Source organism: Oncorhynchus masou, chromosome 18 (assembly GCF_036934945.1).
Source record: "Oncorhynchus masou masou isolate Uvic2021 chromosome 18, UVic_Omas_1.1, whole genome shotgun sequence".
NCBI lineage: Eukaryota > Metazoa > Chordata > Actinopteri > Salmoniformes > Salmonidae > Oncorhynchus > Oncorhynchus masou.
The window spans coordinates 17524799-17546808 of NC_088229.1; the positions used below are offsets into that span (position 1 = coordinate 17524799).

General features: G+C 42.2%; 1 protein-coding gene across 1 annotated transcript in view; it reads right to left on the reverse strand.

Annotated features, from left to right (window-relative positions):
- plekhg5b (pleckstrin homology domain containing, family G (with RhoGef domain) member 5b) overlaps positions 1-16691 on the reverse strand; it is a 118967-nt gene extending 102276 nt beyond the window's left edge. Inside the window, exon 1 of the mRNA XM_064922406.1 lies at positions 16592-16691. Within this exon, the coding sequence (XP_064778478.1) occupies positions 16592-16676 (85 nt within the window). The 5' untranslated portion in view covers positions 16677-16691. The remainder of the gene's footprint in view (positions 1-16591) is intronic.
- Positions 16692-22010: the final 5319 nt, after the last annotated feature.

A 22010-nucleotide genomic window follows, 5' to 3' on the forward strand; every position in this document is an offset into this window, starting at 1 on the left:
ACAGGTACAAAAGTGTCTATATCCACAGTAAAACGAGTCCCAACATAGTTTGAAAGGCCACTCAGCAAGGAAGAAGCCACTGCTCCAAAACTGACATAAGACAGACGAGGGTTTACAAAAATGTTCCCTGGTCTGATGAAACAAAAAAATAGAATGGTTTGGCCATAATGATCATTGTTATGTTTGGAGGAAAAAGGGGGAGGCTTGCAAATTGAAGAACACCATCCCAACCATGAAGCACGGGGGAGGCAGCATCATGTTGTGGGGGTGCTTTGCTGCAGGACGGACTGGTGCACTAAACAAAATAGATGGCATCATGAGAAGAAACATTAAGCTTGGTCGCAAATGGGTCTTCCAAATGAACAATGACCCCAAACATACATCCAAAGTTGAGGCAACATGGCTTAAGGACAAAGTCAAGGTATTGGAGTGGCCATCACAAAGCCCTGACCTCCATCCTATAGAACATTTGTGGGCAGAACTGTGTGTGCGAGCAAGGACTTATTGTGGGAAGCTTGCGAAAGGCAACCAGAAACATTTAACCCAAGTAAAACAATTGAAAGGCAATGCTACCAAATACTAATTAAGTGCATGTAAACTTCTGACACACTGGGAATGTGATGAAAGAAATAAAAGCTGAAATCAATCACTCTACTATAATTCTGATATTTCACATTCTTAAAATAAAAGTGGTGATCCTAACTGACCAAAGACAGGGACTTTTTACTAGGATTAAATGTCAGGAATTGTGAAAAACTGAGTTTAAATGTATTTGGTTAAGGTGTATGTAAACTTCAGACTTGAACTGTATGTTAATACAATATTTACACATTAAGTTTGCTGAAAATAAACTCAGTTGACAATGAGAGGACGTTTCTTTTTTTTGTTGAGTTTACACACTACACACACACACACACACACACACACAGTACCAATCAAAAGTTTTGGACACCTACTTGTTCGAGTTTTTGTAATGTTTACTATTTTCCATGTTGTAGAATAATAGTGAAGACATCAAAACTATGAAATAACATACGCATTCATGTAGTAACCAAAATAAAGTGTTAAACAAATCATAACAAATTATTTGAGATTTTTCAAAGGAGCCACCCTTTGCCACTACAGCTTTCTTTGCACTCTTGGCATTCTCTAAACCAGCTTCATGAGGTAGTCACCTGGAATCCATTTGAATTAACAGGTGTGCCTTGTTAAAAGTTAATTTGTGGAATGATAAATTAATAAAATCAGTGTCACCAGCAAAGCAAACCTTCTCCTCCATGCTTCACGGTGGAAACCACAAATGCAGAGATCATCCGCTCACCTACACTGAGTCTCACAAAGTAATTGCGGTTGGAACCAAAAATCTCAAATTTGGACTTGATGGTTTTTGCAACTGAACTTGAAGAAACTTTCAAGGTTCGTGAAATCGGATTGACAGACCTTCATGTCTTAAAGTAATGGACTGTTATAGCGGTCGACTGATTATGATTTCTCAACGCCGATACTGATTATTGGAGGACAAAAAAATATCTATTTGGTCTCAAATAACATGAATGATGAAAACAAAAACTGTAATTTCTATATGCAGGAAATCCTATTTTAATAATGGGCATGGTAAGAATTGACTACCAAAGTGCGAGTCATAATTCCCATGACACCTTCTAGCAAAATCTGAAAAGTGGTTCCTTCATTTATTCCATAGGCTATTTTTAGATTCACCTAAAATAAGGTCAGTGTTTCGTGTAGGCTTACACCACCTTGCCAATTTTATAACTGTAAATATCCATAGGACAAGGTAACTCTGATCAATATTGGCTAAATATAAGCGAAGATCATAATTTTTGAAGAGTGGATTTATGAAAATATGTTGACAAAAACGTTACCCGTGTAAATCTCACTAGGATTAGGTATCAAAACGCCGAGGCGGTTTCAGCCTGCATGAAACGCAGACCTTATTTGAAGAAGATCAAGACATTCTATGGAAGACATGAACGGTAAAATAATGAAGGAACCCCTTTCAAGTTCAGCCGCAAGTTATTACAGGAATTATAACGCGTCGACTATTTCTCTCTAAACCATATACCTTTGACTATTACGAGCCTGCTGCTGCCTACCACCCCTCAGTCAGACTGCTCTATCAAATATCAAATCATAGACTTAACTATAATAAACACACAGAAATACAAGCCTTAGGTCAAATCCGGAAACAGTCATCTCGAAGTCAAAACGTTTATTCCGGTACCACGTTCATCTGTACAAACAATAGTACGCAAGTATAAACACCAAGGGACCACACATCCATCATACCACTCATCTGTCATACCACTCAGGAAGGAGATGCGTTCTCTCTCCTAGAGATGAAAGTACTTTGATGCGAAAAGTGCAAATCAATCCCAGAACAGTAGCAAAGGACCTTGTGAAGATGCTGGAGGAAACCGGTACAAAAGTATCTATATCCACAGTAAAACGAGTCCTATATCAATATAACCTGAAAGGCCGCTCAGCAAAGAAGAAGAGGAGAAATCTCCTCTGGCCTGATGAAACAAAAATAGAACTGTTTGGCCATAATAACCATTGTTATGTTTGGAAGAAAAAGGGGGAGGCTTGCAAGCCAAAGAACACCATCCCAACCTTGAAGCACGGGGGTGGCAGCATCATGTTGTGGGGGTGCTTTGCTGCAGGAGGGATTGGTGCACTTCACAAAATAGATGGCATCATATTTTCCTACTTCATGTGGATATATTGAAGCAACATCTCAAGACCAGTCAGGAAGTTAAAGCTTGGTCGCAAATGGGTCTTTCAAATGGACAATGACCCCAAGCATACTTCCAAACTTGTGGCAAAATAGCTTAAGGACAGCAAAGTCAAGGTATTGGAGTGGGCATCACAAAGGCCTGACCTCAATCCTATAGAAAATGTGTGGGCAGAACTGAAAAGGTGTGTGCGTGCAAGGAGGTCTTACAAACCTGTCTCAGTTAAAATTCACCGAACTTATTGTGGGAAGCTTGTGGAAGGCTACCCAGAAACATTTAACCCAAGTTAAACAATTTAAAGGCAATGCTACCAAATACTAATTGAGTATGTAAACTTCTGACCCACTGGGAATGTGATGAAAGAAATAAAAGCTGAAATCAAATCACTACTATTATTCTGACATCACATTCTTACAATAAAGTGGTGATCCTAACTGACCTAGGACAGGTGATTTTTAAGATTAAATGTCAGAAATTGTGAAAAGCATTTTCACATTTGAAGTCTGGTTTTCAAGCAATTTAGAGACCACCTTTGGATCTAAAGTTAGTGTTAAATCCAAACAAAACACATGCATTTTTCCAAGGCCCCATAAACCAGATTTCAATTAATTGTAATGATTGTACACAAATTGAGCGAGTTCCTACAAATATCTTGATGATAAACTGTCATTTAAAAAAAATGTCACAGCTGGTGAAGTCGAAGTTCACTGTTGGTTTATTTTACAGAAACAAAAGGATGTCTGACTTTTGTTAATAGGAAGGAAATTGTCCAGGCCAGTTTAGATTATGGGGATATGAACTGACCAAGGGGGACCAGTACAGAGTACTGATCGGAAACCTCTTGATAAATGGGTCTGTTTTTTCTTAATGTTTGTCATTTTGTTTATTGAATGCATTTAAATGTATTCCTGCAGGGCTCATCTGTAAAAGAGACCCTGGTCTCAGAATGACTCCACAGTCATAATAAAAGTTTAAATAAATAAATAAATAAATAAATAAAATATCCTTCCACAACCATAAGACCCACCAATAATTTAATAATTTAATCAAAAGTTTTACTGCTTTTTTACAATAATCACTGAGTCTAAGAAAAACATTTTTATTTTTGTATTTAACCTGAACCACGCATAATACACATTAACTAATAATAACTAACTTTTTGTAGCAGGCATTATAAGAAAATGGACACAAATTAACTCAAATCTCTCAAGCACAAGCCCACATTCTAGTGAGGAGCCAGCTAATCTTTATATTTCAAATTTAGCAAACTTGGATCCATTTGCTAGATAACAAGGTAGAACAGATGAATTGTTATGAACACACACTTGTCTGTCTCCAACTGTTTGAACAGCATGCTAGCCCGTCCACTTTGTTCAGATGTTGAAATCATGAGGGCTACCTTATTTCTCAGAAATAGAACCAGTTGACAATTCCTTACACATTAGCTTCAGAAAGTATTCAGACCCCTTGACTTTTTCCACATTTTGTTACATTACAGCCTTATTCTGAAATGTATTACATTGTGTGTAGATCGATGAGGGGGGAAGAACAACAATGACAAAGAAAAAACAAGTTCACATTTTAGCTAATTTATAAATATAAAAACTGAAATATCACATTTAAATAAGTATTCAGACCCTTTACTCAGTACTTTGTTGAAGCACCATTGGCAGCAATTACAGCCGTGAGTCATCTTGGGTATGACTCTACAATCTTGACAACTGTATTTGGGGAGTTTCTCCCATTCTTCTCTGCAGATCCTCTCAAGCTCTCAGGTTGGATGGGTAGCGTTGCTGCACAGATATTTTCAGATCTCTCCAGAGATGTTCGACTGGGCTCTGGCTGGACTACTCAAGGACATTCAGAGACTTGTCTCGAAGCCAGTCCTGCGTTGTCTTGGCTGTGTGCTTAGGGTCGTTGTCCTGTTGGAAGGTGAACCTTCGTCCCAGTCTGAAGTCCTGAATGCTCTGGAGCAGGTTTTCAAGGATCTCTGTACTTTGCTCCGTTCATCATTCCCTCGATCCTGACTAGTCTCACAATCCCTACTGCTGAAAAACATCCCCACAGCATGATGGTGCCAGGTTTCTTCCACATGTGACCCTTGGCATTCAGGCCAAAGAGTTTAATCTTGTTTTCATCAGACCAGAGAATCTTGTTTCTTATGGTCAGAGTCTTTGGTGCCTTTTGGCAAACTCCAAGCGGGCTGTCATGTGCCGTTTACTGAGGAGTGGCTTCCGTCTGGCCACTCTGCCAGAAAGGCCTGATTGGTGGAGTGCTGCAGAGATGGTTGTCCTTCTGGAAGGTTATCCCATCTCCACAGAGGAACTCTGTCAGAGTGACCATTGGGTTCTTGGTCACCTCCCTGACCAAGGCCTTTCTCCCTCAATTGTTCAGTTTGGCCAGGCGGCCAGCTTTAGGAAGAGTCCTTGTGGTTCCAAACTTGTTCCATTTAAGAATGATCGAGGCCACTGTGTTCTTGGGGACATTCAATGCTTCAGAATTGTTTTGGTACCCTTCCCCAGATCGAGGCCTCGACACAATAGTCTCGGAGCTCTACGGATAACTTCTCTATTAAAAATAAAATAATATAATGCCTCAATGTGTATTGGTGTCCATATGACCGATTCTGTTGGACCAAACCGCAAATGCAAAAAGCGAGTTGAAACCGCTTGTCAGAGAGGAAGAAGTGATGTCTTCGGTGTTGTCAGTGGCAGGCTGAGGGCTTTGTGTGAGTGAGTGAGTGAGTGAGTGAGTGAGTGAGTGAGTGAAATGGGAAGGTGCACACAGCCTACAGTCATTAAACAAAGCACAGAAGGAGCCAAGGAGACAAGACCAAAAACAAAATGAGAAAAAGCAGCCAAATGCTGATTTTTTTTAAATTTTTTGAACTTGATTCTTACGATACAGGCATTTGGAATAGCACAAAAACAAATTTGAATTCATCTAATTAATTTGACGTATCGCCGAGCCCTAATTTTGATGTATTTCTAATTAACTCCGTGTTTAATTAACATGTTATCTCATGGTCCTCTACCACTCCATGTTCTGCTAGATGTTTTCTAAGACCCCCTTTCTATCCATTTGATCAGAAATCAAAGCCTTAGCTTATTCCTACCTTTTAAGATGCACAATTGTTGAAAAATGTATATGCCCTAATAAAAAATATATGACAGCTTTCATTTGACACAAAATTGTATGCGCTCCTAAGTTAACGTTCTGACAAAAAAATGTGCCGAACTCCCGACAGATTGAGAGAAAAAAAGGGTGCTGAACCACCACACAGTAAGAAATGTCTGTTCAGGAGGAAGTATTCAGACTGCTACTTGCAGAGACAGGCCTGTGTTGCCTTCCATAGACAGGTTGGTTGTTTAGCAACAAAACCAAAACTTTTACAACTTCTGTATATGGCAAAATAGACAGGGTTGGATTAGATAGTTGACAACATGTAGTAAACTATATTTGTTGACAACATGTAGTAACCTATATTTGTTGACAACATGTCGTAAACTATATTTCATGCAACATTTTTACAATGAGCACTAGTTCTCAGTGAATTTTAGCAGAGCGTTGATTTTAGTCAAAACAAGACATCAAGAATAAGATAAAACTAGCTGAAACTAGTCACCTACGACTCCCTACATGGCAGCTTCTTGTCATTGTTGCTAGCCATCTGACCTGTCAGAATCACAACACAGCCTCCCGGGTGGCGCAGTGGTTAAGGTCGCTGTACTGCAGCGCCAGCTGTGCCATCAGAGACTCTGGATTCGCGCCCAGGCTCTGTCGTAACCGGCCGCGACCGGGAGGTCCGTGGGGTGACGCACAATTGGCCTAGCGTCGTCCGGGTTAGGGAGGGCTCGGTCGGTAGGGATGTCCTTGTCTCATCGTGCACCAGCGACTCCTGTGGCGGGACGGGCGCAGTGCGCGTTAGCCAAGGTTGCCAGGTACACGGTGTTTCCTCCGGCACATTGGTGCGCTGGCTTCCGGGTTGGATGTGCGCTGTGTTAAGAAGCAGTGCGGCTTGGTTGGGTTGTGTATTGGAGGACGCATGACTTTCAACCTTCATCTCTACCGAGCCCATTTTTGTGATGCTGTCAGGTGGTATTACACATTTTGTATTGTAGATATGTAGTGGTGTAATAATGTTATATGATGTACTGTTTTATATGTAATGTACTGTTTTATATGTAATGTAAGTGTTTGGACCCCAGGAAAAGTAGCTACTGTCTTGGCAGCAGCTAACCCGGGATCCCTAATAAATACAAACACAAACATGCCAAGTGACTCTGCTTAGAGCGTAGCAGCCCATCCACTGACTCCAAACACAGATATAGTGATGCAGATGAAAACTTTGCACCCTGGTCTTAGTGGTGCTTTCACATCAAATGAGCATGTGCCGTTCAGAAACAATGCAACAGGCCTTGGCACAGGCTGGCAAGGAAGCCCTTTCCACAAGAGACACTATATAGAGAGCAACCCTCCCTTACACAAACAAAATCAGCAAAAATTATTAAATCTTCTCAAACATTTATAGGACAAGACATTTGTAAACAGATCTATTGAAGACACATTCATCCCAATCCAACAACAGTACATCAACTACCTGCTACCCATGTGGTGCAAAAAAGGGGTTGACTGTGTGTGTTCTTTCCCGCAGAGGAGAAAATTGCTATCAGACATGCAATTTAAAAGTCCAGACTTAAACCACCAGTTAAGAGGGACAAACAACTGCTATTGCCTTCTTCAGCTTGTTTGTATAAAGAATCCTTTCATTTAAATGGCATAGCTGAAAGTGCAGTGGGACTACTCTCTGAAATCCTCACAAATCAAAACACTTATTCGCTGACTCAAAATATGGTTATTGTCAGCCTTAGGGCTCTAATGTTCATAAACAGCCATTTGAATGGGGTGGTATGTGCGTTTTTATTTATATAGGGACACTGGGGTAAACATTACATCCAATGTCTACTAACCTAAAGATGCACCATGTGTCAGAGCTCAGGTTATCCCCTTGTAATTATCCACTATGTTCTGAAAAGCAGGGAAGCCACAAGGCCAATTTAACAGGGTGTGGTTCTCTCCAAGACCATGGAGAATGGTGGTTTACAATTAATAGTCACCATGATGACCTTGGACGAGTTTGAAATCCATTACCCACTTTGCATAATTAAAACAACTTTAATCCAAATCAAACTATCTAATCTATACACCATTAATCCAAGATGGTTTAGCAGTCAGATGTCTTTTGTCCTCTAAAACTCAACTTTAAAACACTCTCCTGCAACCCGCCTCACCCAATGTGATGTGGTTCTGTTTATTTTAAAGTATTATTCACCTCGAATTCAGAATCTTCCAACAGAAGCTAGCCAGCTCACTAGCTAATAGTCAGCTAACCACTGCTAGCGGTCATCAGCTAACCTTTAGCTGATTATGATTGATTGTTTTTTTATAAGATAAGTTTAATGCTAACTAGCAACTTAACTTGGCTTACTGCATTCGCGTAACAGGCAGTCTCCTTGTGGAGTGCAACGAGAGCGAGGCAGGTTGTTATTGCGTTGGACGAGTTAACTGTAAGGTTGCAAGATTGGATCCCCCGAGCTGACAAGGTGAAAATCTGTCGTTCTGCCCCTGAACAAGGCAGTTAACCCACCGTTCCTAGGCCATCATTGATGGTTAAGAATGTGTTCAAAACTGACTTGCCTAGTTAAATAAAAAGGTGTGTGTGTGTGTGTGTGTATGTATATATATATATTTTTTTTATCTGCAAATCGGCGCCCAAAAATACCAATTTCCGATTATGAAAACTTGAAATCGGTCCTAATTAAATCGGCCATTCGGATTAAATCGGTCGACCTCTAGTCTAGAGCATATTGGACTGTTAGCTGTATAGGTCCATCTGCCAATTTCTTGGGCCACTATACCTATTTTGCCAATTGGACTTGGACCCCTCTGCTACTCGGAACCCAACTTATCCATCACAACTTGTCTGTCGATGTCACCGCACGCGTCGAGACGTCCCTCAAAGGCACTTCTGCTAGTTTGCTATCCCCGGCCTGCTAGCTGTCTGAATCGCTGCGTCTCCAGACAGATCACCCGGCTACGCATGCCTCTCCCTAATATCAATATGCCCTGTCCATTACTGTCCTGGTTAGTGATTATCGTCTTATTTCACTATAGAGCCTTTGGCCCTGCTCAATATGCCTTAACCTAACATTTAGTTCCACCTCACACATATGCGGTGAGATCACCTGGTTTAAATTTCTCTATCATTACTCAATGCCTAGTTTTACCTCTAATGTACTAACATCCTACCACTTCTCTGTCTGTACATTACACCTTGAATCTATTCTCTCACGCCCAGAAACCTACTCCTTTTACTCTCTGCTCTGAACGCACTAAACGACCAGTCCTGATAGCCTTTAGCCGTACCCTCATCCTACTCATCTGTTCCTCTCCTGGACACCATATGTGAATTGATTGTTCCCCCCCATCTATCTTCAGAGCTCGTGCTGCTAGGTGACCTAAACTGTGACATGCTTAACATCCCAGCCACCCTTCAATCTAAGCTTGATGCTCTCAATCTCGCACAAATTATCAATGAACCCACCAGGTACAACCCTAAATCCGTAAACAGGGGCACCCTCATAGATATCATCCTAACGAACTTGCCCTCCAAATACAAAACGCCCACCCCTCATCACTGTCAAACGCTCCCTAAAACACTTCAGCGAGGAGGCCTTTCTAATCGACCTGGCCCAAGTATCCTGGAAGGATATTGACCTCATCCTGTCAGTAGAGGATGCCTAGTTATTCTTGAAAAGTGCCTTCCTCATCTTAAATTAGCATGCCCCATTAAAATGTATATAGTCCATCTAATTAGCCCATCCAATCTACCTACCTCATCCCCATAAGGTTTTTATTTGATTTACTTTTCTGCTCTTTTGCACACAAGTATCTCTACTTGCACATCATCTGCTCATTTATCATTCCAGTGTTAATCTGCTAAATTGTAACTATTTATTGCCTACCTCCTCATGCCTTTTGCACACACTGTATATAGACTTTTTTTTCTACTGTGACATTGATTTGTTTATTGTGTTACTGGCTTGTTTATTGTTTACTCCATGTGTAACTCTGCTGTTGTCTGTGTCACACTGCTTTGCTTTATCTTGGCCAGGTCGCAGTTGCAAATGAGAACTTGTTCTCAACTAGCCTACCTGGTTAAATAAAGGTGAAATAAAGATAAAGATATTGCCCTTGGTTCTCTCCAGACCTGACTGCCCTTGACCAGCACAAAAACATCCTGTGGCGTTCTGCATTAGCATCGAACAGCCCCCGTGATATGCAACTTTTCAGGAAAGTTAGGAACAAATACACACAGGCAGTTAGGAAAGCTAAGGCTAGCATTTTCAAGTAGAAATTTGCATCATGTAGCACAAACTCCAAAAAGTTCTGGGACACTAAAGTCCATGGAGAACAAGAGCACCTCCTCCCAGCTGCCCACTGCACTGAGGATAGGAAACCGTCACCACCGATAAATCTACTATTATTAAGAATTTCAATAAGCTTTTTTCTATGGCTGGCCATGCTTTCCACCTGGCTACCCCTACCCCGGTCAACAGCCCTGCGCTCCCCACAGCAACTCGCCCAAACCTACCCCACTTCTCCTTCCCCCAAATAGCTGATGTTCTGAAAGAGCAGCAAAATCTGGACCCCTACAAATCAGCCAGGCTAGACAATCTGGACCCCTCATTCTAAAATTATCTGCCGAAATTGTTGCAATCCCTATTACTAGCCTGTTCAAACTTTCTTTCGTATCATCTGAGATTCCCATAGATTGTAAAGCTGCCGCGGTCATCCCCCTCTTCAAAGGGGGAGACACTCTAGGCCCAAACTGCTACAAACCTATATATCAATTCTACCCTGCCTTTCTAAGGCTTTCGACACAGTCAATCACAACATCCTTATTAGCAGACTCAACTGCCTTGGTTTCTCAAATGACTGCCTCGCCTGGTTCACCAACTACTTCTCTGATAGAGTTTAGTATGTCAGGGGTAGGGCCGACTCCGACTCGCTTCTCTGTATACATCAATGATGTCACTCTTGCTGCTGGTGATTGTTTGATCCACCTCTACGCAGACGACACCATTCTGTATTCCTCTGGCCCTACTTTGGACACCGTGTTAACTAACCTCCAGATGAGCTTCAATGCCATACAACTCCCCTTCCGTGGCCTCCGACTGCTCTGAAATGCTAGTAAAACTAAATGAATGCTCTTCAACCGATTGATGCCCGCACCTGCCCGCCCGTTCAGCATCACTACTCTGGATGGTTGTGACTTAGAATATGTGGACAACTACAAATACCTAGGTTGTCTGGTTAGACTGGAAACTCTCCTTCCAGACTGACATTAAACATCTCCAATCCAAAATGAAATCTAGATACCCTCGTAAAACTGACTATCCAACTGATCCTCGACTTCGGCGATCTCATTTACAAAATAGCCTCCAACACTCTACTCAACAAATTGGATGCAGTCTATCACAGTGCCATCCGTCAAGTGGCTGTTCCACTTCACCAATTTGTAAGTCGCTCTGGATAAGAGCATCTGCCAAATGACTTAAATGTAAATGTAATGTAAATGTCACCAAAGCCCCATATACTACCCACCACTGAGACCTGTACTCTCTCATTGGCTGGCCTTCACTTCATACTCGTCACCAAACGCACAGGCTCCATGTCATCTACAAGTCTCTGCAAGGTAAAGCCCCAGCCCCGCCTCAGCTCACTGGTCACCACAGCAGCACCCACCCGTAGCACGCACTCCAGCAGGTATATCTCACTGGTCACCCCCAAAGCCAATTCTTCCTTTGGCCGCCTCGCCTTCCAGTTCTCTGCTGCAATTTTTTTCTTTCCCAAAATCACTACATCTGGAGACTTACCTTCCACACTAGCTTTAAGCACCAGCTGTCAGAGCAGCTCACAGATCACTGCATCTGTAAATAGCTCATCTGTAAAGAGCCCATCCAATCTACCTCATCCCCATACTGTAGTTATTCATCTTGCTCCTTTGCACCCCAGTATCTCTACTAGAGGTCGACTGACTAATCGGAATGGCCGATTAATTAGGGCAGATTTCAAGTTTTCATAGCAATCGGAAATCTGTATTTTTGGGCGCAGATTTGCAGATTTTTTTTTTTTTTTTTTTTTTTAAATAAACATTTTGGACCCCTGGCAATACTAAAGTACCTATAAGAACATCCAATAGTCAAAGGTTAATGAAATACAAATGGTATAGAGGGAAATAGTCCTAGAATAACTACAACCTAAAACTTCTTACCTGGGAATATTGAAGATTTATGTTAAAAGGAAAGCACCAGCTTTCATTGGTTCTCATGTTCTGAGCAAGGAACTTAAGACGTTAGCTTTCTTACATGGCACATATTGCACTTTTACTTTCTTCTCCAACACTTTGTTTTTACATTATTTAAACCAAATTTAACATGTTTCATTATTTACTTGAGGCTAAATTGATTTTATTGATGTATTATATTAAGTTAAAATAAGTTGTCATTCAGTATTGTTGTAATTGTCATTATTACAAAAAAAAAAAAAATTGGCCGATTAATCGATAGACTTTCTTGGTCCTCCAATAATCAGTATCGGCGTTGAAAAATCATAATCGGTTGACCTCTAATCTCTACTTGCACATTCATCGTCTGCACATTCTACCATTCCAGTGTTTAGTTGCTATATTGTAATTACTTCGCCACCATGGCCTATTTATTGCCTTACCCCTCTTATCCTAACTCATTTGCACATGTTGTATATAGATTTTCTACTGTATTATTGATTGTATGTTTGTTTGTTCCATGTGTAACTGTTGTTGTATGTGTCGAACTGCAGTGCTTTATCTTGACCAGGTCGCAGTTGCAAATGATAACTTGTTCTCAACTAGCCTACATGGCTAAATAAAAGGTGAAATAAAATAAAAAATTAAAATACCAAAACGAAGACAGAATGTTCAGCTGGAACGACAGCACAAGCCCTACATGAATCCAATCATTCAGTTGAATCGTTCCAATATTGTTCTATATTGAGATAGCTCATTCCATTACTGAATTCATAGACCTCAAATGTGCCTATACCGTCCACTCTGATTAGAGCAATGTCTGATAACTGCATCGTAAAACCCAATAGTCTTGTCGATGCTATCAAATGAAACATGTCCCAGCTGACTGAAAGAGGTAGAGTGTCTCCAGCTTCCTGAGGGTAAAAAGCAGTGTCTCTGTGCCACCTGTAACTCAAACTCGAGATCCCCCAGCAACAGGTCTGGGTCCCTAAAGAACAGCCCAGCTAAAACGAGGCTAATAAGACCTGCAAGACAGGGTGAGGGTGAGACCTGACAACACCGACAGGACAACAGCTTTGGTTGCCATTCCCTCCCATGTGTTTTAAAGTGTACTTTGTAAAAGAATGAGGGATGATAGGAAAATATATGCAACGATCGAGGGGGGGGGGGGGGGTTAGCGTCCAGCTGTGGGAGCAGGTTTATGGCCATGACTTCATCTGTCGATTCAGCTGTAAATGTGAACACGTTCACATGATTCAAGGTAAGGGGCTGGTTGGTCCCTAGTCTAAAACCATGCCACATTTGCCACAATAGTAGGTAAGCCACATCAGTCGTATCAATCTTATCTGTGTTCTGAAATAGTCAACACTGAATTGTAAATTGTTTTTCCCACAGTGGGCAACTGTCCATGTACTTAGATGACAAACTAAACATATATTTTAAACTGTCAAAACATTCTCCATGCAGTTTCACAGACCGATCTTGAGTAGTAAAAATGGACACACTGGTAGTCAGACTTTTCACGCTCTGGAACAGATGGGTATCATGCAAAGATAAAGCAATGAGTTCAACAGTCACACTCACCTACCCATGGGGCAATCCTTTCCTGCTATGGAAGAGGAGATAAAGAAAAAACTGAACAAACACCACAAGATGATGCAGACCACAGCGGAAGGAAGTGTCAGGAAAGTAAAAGGAGGAAAAGTAAAATGAAATCACAGAAGAAATAGTAGAATGTCTCCAAAGGAGGATATTGAAACCAAAACGAGCCAGGAGCCAGGGACCCCTAAACACACCAGACAGAAATCTGCACCCAGATTAAACCAGGCTAAAGAAGATTAAACCAGGCTGTGTGTTTAAAGCAGCCTTTCCCAAACACGTGCACTTTTAGGTTTTTGCCCTAGCACTTAACAGCCGATTCAAATAATCAACTCATTCTCAAGTTTTGATTAATTGAATCAGCTGTGTAGTGTTAGGGCAAAAACCAAAATGTGCACCCCTTGGAGTTAGCAGGACTGAGTTTGGGACACGCTGGTTTAAATAACCTAAGAAAAGACCCATGGCATGGAACTCTGACAACCTCCCAACATACCTTCCAGGCTCTACATCATACACTAAAACCACACCCAGCTACTGGTGGCAACTTCACTTGTCAAACAAACTACAGTAAATTACACACATAGGTATCATGAATTATGATGGCTGTAATTATGTCCATAATATCCTGTAGCCTATGTGTACAGAATTCTATCCATAAGGAAGGCTGTTTCTTGTTGTGCTTGTGCAGAGAGCCCAGACAAGACATCTGTTCCCAGATTAGACCAGTGTGTTTAAGAGCAGAGGCTTAAGACCTGGTGGCATGGAACATTGAAGGTTTCCAGACTCAACCAATTAGGCTACAAAACTTCAAACCCAGTCACTTACTGAGACTATAATATACTGGCTGTACATCCTATAAGATGAAGGGTAAAAGAGGCCATTGTTGCTGAATAACTAGCGGACTGCTCGTTGCAGTATTGTGTGAAAATGCTTGTTGCAGAATTGTAATTGTAATTAATTAAAGAATATCTAGTAGACAAGACTGTCTGTTCCTAGGCAGTCATAGAAAATAACAATTTGTTCTTAACTGACTTGCCTACTTAAGCTAAAAAAAAAAACATTTCAAGTCAAGAATGCTGTCCAGTGCAACGTTTACCCTTCTCTCTGACGTGTGCTGGAGAGAAGGTGTGCTGGCAAGCCAAGGCAAAATGTTTGAAAAAAGCTATCAATAACATTGTTGAATCTGTTTACTACAACCAGATTCAGATTCCTCTTTCAACAGTGTGGTTTCTCAGCAGATTTATCATCTAGGTGCTTTCAAGTCCAAGACCAAAATAATTTGGTCATAGGACTCCAACTGTGAAGATTTTGTTCTCTGGTCATTTGCCAACGACAGTCTTCAACTTGGGGAGGTGTTGGTTTGCCAGCCTTGGTAATCTAGTCAGCTCACAGACTGAACTGTGTCAAGCAAACACTTGGTGCTGGAGGTCAAGGTGACAATGTTCTTGTTTACCTGCCTTAACTCTTGGCCAAAGCTCTGTATCAGAGTCCGGCCCACATAATGTCTTCTCCGAGCAACTTATTGCAATCTCTGTAAGCACTACACACAGTCAGACATTATGGGACAGTTTTCAAGACAAAGGTAAGGCCTAGTCCTGGAAAAAAAGAATCTTCACGTGCAAGTCTCTTAAATACATCATCCTTTACATGACATTGGCTAATGGAAGACTCCAGATCAGTCCAAGGAAATTATTCCACAAGGGAATAGAGGCCAAGATTGTCATAAATACCATATGAGTTCAAGGACACTGTGTGAGACCAAAGGATGGATAATACTTTTTGTGTATTATATAGTGTATGTTGACACCCCTTCACATTTGTGGATTCTGCTATTTCAGCCACACAGGTTGCTGACAGGTGTAATAAATCGAGCATACAGCCATGTAATCTCCAGAGACAAACATTGGCAGCTGAATGGCTCGTACTGAAGATCTCGGTGACTTTCAATGTGGCACCAGGACCACCAAGTGTTGAAGCGCATAGTGTGTAAAAATCCTGTGTCCTCAGTTGCAATACTCACTACAGAGTTCCAAACGGCCGCTGGGAGCAAGGTGAGCACAACTGTTCGTCGGAAGCTTCATGAAATGGGTTTCCATGTCTGAGCAGCCGCACACACAAGCCTAAGGTCACCATGCGCAATGCCAAGCGTTGACTGGAGTGATGAAAGGTTGACGCTATTGGACTCTGGAGCAGTGGAAACACTTTGTCTGGTGTGATGAATCACGCTTCACCATCTGGAAGTCCGACGGATGAATCTGGGTTTGGCGGATGCCAGGAAAATGCTACCTGCCCCAATGCATAGTGCCAAAAGTAAAGTTTGGTGGAGGAGGAATAATGGTCTGGGGCTGTTTTTCATGGTTCGGGCTAGGCCCCTTAGTTCCAGTGAAGGGAAATCTAAACGCTACAGCACACAATGACATTCTAGCCGATTCTGTGTTTCTAACTTTGTGGCAACAGGTTGGGGAAGTCCCTTCCCTGTTTCCGCATGACAATGCCCCCGTGCTCGAAGCGAGGTCCATACAGAAATGGTTTGTTGAGATCAGTGTGAAAGAACTGACCTGCACAGAGCCCTGACCTCAACCCCATCGAACACATTTGAGATTAGAACGTCAACTTTGGGCCTAATACCCTGACATCACTAATGCTCTTGTGGCTGAATGGAAGAACGTCCCAGCAGCAATGTTCCAACATCTAGTGGAAAGCCTTCCCAGAACAGTGGAGGCTGTTATAGCAGCAAAAAGGGAGGACCAACTCCATATTAATGTGCATGCTTTTGGAATGAATTGTTCGACAAGCATGTGTCCACATACTTTTGGTCGCGTTGTGTATATGATAATGAATGATGAAGAGAGGAGAGAAAATATAACAGTGGCTGGTGTAGGACACTTACGGAGTCGTAGTCGGAGACGAAGCCAACTTCTTGGCGGTGACTTGTGCTGTAGAACTGAATTCATGGTCCACTTGTTTGGAACCATTTAAGTCCTGTTTTTGGTTCTTCGCCTGAAAACTCACCAACAACACATCCCAGGGGAGAAGATCACCTATGGTTGGTCGTCTTCATGTCTGTTCTCAATGAATGGTAGATTCTGATGGTCTGGTCTTGAAGTTTGCATTTAACATTAATGTGCCATTTTATCACTCTCCATTTCGCCTAAAACCACTGTCTTCTTTTTTTGGAACGCCGTGCGTGCTCGTGTATTTGTTCTCTGTCAATAAGTTAGCTTGAGAGCACTGCAGTCAACCTGTTAAAAAAACAATGCATTGAAATAAATCCAACCTTTCGTGAATAAACTAACCTGTCACACGGCTGACTCAGTCTCCACCAAAATGGAATAGGATAATTGCTGACTGGTGCAGAATAGGTATCACGCAAGTAATAAACACCGCCTAAAGGTAAATTCTGCAATATGACAAAAGGACACGCTGTTATGGTCTACTCCACTATGCAGCAGTAACCTGTTGCTGCACGAAAATCATTATTTTCGACATCTACGTCCTAAATAGGCTTGAACTGTCCAACCACCGTAGCGTTCACCCCTCCCTCTCACCAGCTCACGATAATACTACTATTTATTTTAATCGTCCATTATACCATAGGTGAAAGAAGCACAGACTACTCTCTTGCAACTTTCGTCCATTGACTTCTTCTACATTGCATTCGCGCAAGTGAAGCAACTCGAAGTCGGCGACGTAATTCCCCGCCTAGTCTCACAGTCTGTCCCTCCGATTTTCAACCATCAAAAAAAGTATTCCATTCATTCAGGCCACCTTCTCGTCTTTCCCTTTAAAAGTTGGTAGAATGTTGCAGCTAGGGGCGCCAAAGAGAGCATACGTCATTTGATTGTAGCATTGTTTACAAAGACAGTAGAGAAAAACATACAATGTTTCCCTTTAAACAATAAACCATGTTTCAATAATCAGATATTGTTAAATGTAATCAAATATTCCTTTAGCTTAATGGTCTCTACATTTTGATGTATGCAATTGTGCCTTGATTGATTGGCCCTTACTTGATTAGTCTAGTCACAGGGTTCCCCAAACTCGGTCCTGGGGCCACCCATGGGTGCACGTTTCGGTTTTTGCCCTATAGCTCATCAAGCTTTGATTATTTGAATCAGCTGTGTAGTGCTAGTGTAACAGTATAATTTTAGACCATCCCCTCGCCCATACCCGGGCGCGAACCAGGGACCCTCTGCACACATCAACAACTGACACCCACGAAGCATCATTACCCATCGCTCCACAAAAGCCACGGCCCTTGCAGAGCAAGGGGAACCACTACTTCAAGGTCTCAGAGCAAGTGACGTCACCGATTGAAACTATTGAAACTATTTAGATTGAAACTATTTAGCGCGCACCGCTACCTAAGCTAGCCGTTTCACATCCGTTACACTAGGGCAAAACCCAAAATATGCACCAATAAAATGGCGGCGAAAGAAATGACAGCAGTTTTACGGACGTCAAACCAACTGTGCTATTATGTGTTTTTTTTTCGTGTCATTTGCAACTTATTTTGTCTATAATGTTTCTGCCACCATATCTTACAGCAAAAAATAACTTCTGGACATCAGGACAGAGATCACTCACCTCGGATTAGACAATGATTTTTTTCTTCAACAAGCAGGAAGCACAGAATATACTGCGAACACCCGACAAGGCTGACATTCCCGTTAATGGCAAAAGAATAAGACACAGGCACAGAGGACACAGTGCAGGGTGCCGCTTATCAAATCCTCTCTGGGATAGGGGGCAGTACGTACGGATGAAAAGTGTGCACAAAGTAAACTGCCTGCTACTCAGGCCCAGAAGCTAGGATATGCATATTATTTGTAGATTTGGATGGAAAACACTCGGAAGTTTCGAAAACTGTTAGCATAATGTCTGTGAGTACAACAGAACTGATTTGGCAGGCATAACCCTGAGCACAATTCATCCAGGGAAAAACATTTTTGAGGTCACTGTGTTTTCCAATGTTTTTCTATGGGAGACCTGATTTAATAGGGCCCAGATTGCAGTTCCTATGGCTTCCACTAGATGTCAACAGTCTTTAGAAATTGTTCAATGTTTTTCTTTTGAGAAATTAAGAAGTAGGGCTGTTCTTTGTAGGTGTCACTCTGAAGGGCTTTAGACTTTTGTTGAGCGTGAACTGGAGCGCACTTCACGTTGTTTTTATCCTGAATTAGTTTATTCCGTCTTAAATTTGATGATTCATTTACATTTTAGGATACCTGAGGTTGGATTAGGAACGTTGTTTGAAATGTTTGGACCAAGTTTACAGGTAATTTATTAGAAACGTTTTAGTCATGTTGGAACCGGTGTATTTCTGAATCAAACGCCCCAAATAATTGAACATTTTGGGGATTTAAAGAAGGAATTTATCAAACAAAACGACCATTCATTGTGTCACTGAGACATTTGAGAATGCATAAAGAAGATCTTCAAAGGTAAGGCATTTATTGTATGGCTATTTCTGACTTTTGTGTCGCACCTGCTTGGTTGAAATATGTTTTTCATGTGTTTGTATGCGGGGCACTGTCCTCAGATAATTGCATGGTTTGCTTTCGCCATAAAGCCTTTTTGAAATCTGACACAGCGGCTGGATTAACAAGAAGTTAAGCTTTATTTTGATGTATTACACTTATATTTTTGTGAAGGTTGAAAATTAATATTTCTGTAGTTTGAATTTGGCGCGCTCAATTTCACTGGATGTTGTCAAATCAATCCCGCTAACGGGATTTGAGCGGGATTAGCGCTTAAGGGATCCATATTAAGGATCCGGAGAAGGAGAGTGGGAAAGGTGCCTTTACCATCAATATTACTCGCCAACATAATAATTGGACAATAAATTAGACAAGGTACGATCAAGAATATCCTACCAACGGGACATCAAAAACTGTAACATCTTATGTTTCACGGAATCGTGGCTGAATGATGACATGGATATTCAGCTAGCAGGATATAAAATGCACTGGCTTGATAGAACAGCACACTATTAAGACGAGTGGGGGCGGTCTGTGCGTATTTGTAAACAACAGCTGGTGCACGAAATCTAAGGAAGTCTCTAGATTTTGCTCACCTGAAGTAGAGTATCTTTTGATAAACTGTAGACCACACTATTTGTCAAGAGAGTTTTCATCTATACTTTTCGTGGCTGTTTATTTACCACCACAGATGGACGCTGGCACTAAGACCTCACTCAGTCCACTATATAAGGAAATAAGCAAACAGGAAACCGCTCACCCAGAGGCGGTGCTCCCAGTTGCCCGGAACTTTAATTAGGGTAAACTTAAAACAGTTTTACCTAAATTCCATCAACATGTTAAATGCGCAACCAGAGGGAGAAACATTCTAGATCACCTGTACTCCACACACAGAAACACATACAAAGCTCTCCCTCGCCCTCCATTTGGTAAATCTGACCACAATTCTATCCTCCTGATTCCTTACAAGCACAAATTAAAGCAGGAAGCACCAGTGACTTGGTCAATACAAAGGTGGTCAGATGAAGCAGATGCTAAACTACAGGACTGTTTTGCTATCACAGACTGGAACATGTTCCGGGATTCTTCTGATTGCATTGAGGAGTACACCACATCAGTCACTCTCTTTATCAATAAGTGCATCGAGGACGTCGTTCCCACAGTGACTGTACGTACATACTCCAACCAGAAGCCATGGATTACAGGCAACATTCGCACTGAGCTAAAGGGTAGAGCTGCCTCTTTCAAGGTGTGGGACTCTAACCCGGAAGCTTATAAGAAATCCTGCAATGCCCCCCGACGAACCATCAAGCAGGCAATACACCAATACAGGGCTATGATTGAATCGTACTAGACTGGCTCTGACGCTCGTCTTATGTGGCAGGACTTATAAACTATTACAGACTACAAAGGGAAGCACAGCCGCGAGCTGCCCAGTGACATGAGCCAATCAGACGAGCTAAATCACTTCTATGCTTGTTTCGAGGCCAGCAACACTGAGGCATGCATGAGAGCGACTGTGTGATCACGCTCTCTGTAGCCGACGTGAGTAAGACCTTTCATCAGGTCAAGATTCACAAGGCCACTGGGACAGACAGATTACCAGGATGTGTGCGTTGGGCATGTGCTGACCAATTGGCAGGTGTCTTCACTGACATTTTCAACATGTCCCTGATTGAGTCTGTAATACCATCATGTTTCAAGCAGACCAACATAGTCCCTGTACCCAAGAACACCAAGGTAACCTGCTTAAATGACTACAGACCCGCAGCACTCACGTCCATAGCCATGAAGTGCTTTGAAAGGCCAGGTGGCGAGGGTAGGTAGCAACACATCAGCCATGCTGATCCCCAACACTGGAGCCCCTCAGGGGTGCGTGCTCAGTCCCCTTCTGTACTCCCTGTTCACCCACGACTGTGTGGCCAGGCAAGACTCCAACACCATCATTAAGTTTTCAGACTACACAACAGTGCAGCCTCATCACCGACAATGATGAGACGGCCTACAGGGAGGAGGTCAGAACCCTGGCTGGGTGGTGCCAGAACAACCACCTCTCCCTCAATGTAACCAAGACTAAGGAGATGATTGTGGACTACAGGAAAAGGAGGACAGAGCACACCCCCATTCTCATCAACGGGGTTAGAGTGGAGCAGGTTGAGAGCTTCAAGTTCCTCAGTGTCCACATCACCAACAAACTAGAATGGTCCAAACACCCCAAGACAGTCATAAAGAGGGCATGACAAAGCCTATTCCCCCTCAGGAAACTAAAAATATTTGGCATGGGTCCTCAGATCCTCAAAAGGTTCTACAGCTGCAACATCGAGAGCTTCCTGACTGGTTGCATCACTGCCTGGTACGGCAACTGCTCAGCTTCCGACCACAAGGCACTACAGAGGGTACTGCGTACAGCCCAGTACTTCACTGGGACTAAGCTGCCTGCCATCCATCCAGGACCTCTACACCAGGCGGTGTCAGAGGAAGGCCCTAAAAATTGTCAAAGACCCCACCCGCCCCAGTCATAGACTGTTCTCTCTACTACCACATGGAAGGCTATTAAGTCTATGTCTGGTAACAGTAATGTTAATGAATTACCATCATGTGTTTTGAAGGACTCCGTTGCTATATATGACAACTGAAATGCTGAATTGTTTCAATAAGCACTTTGTATCATCTGGTAGGCTGTTTGATTCAGTGTCCTCTGTCTCTGTACAACCCTGTGTGGATGAACCAGTGAGAGCTGGTCAAACCTTTAGCTTTTTGCCATTTTCAGTGCAGGTGGTACATAAAGCCCTGAAATCCTTAGATCAGAGAAAGCCTGCAGGTCCTGAT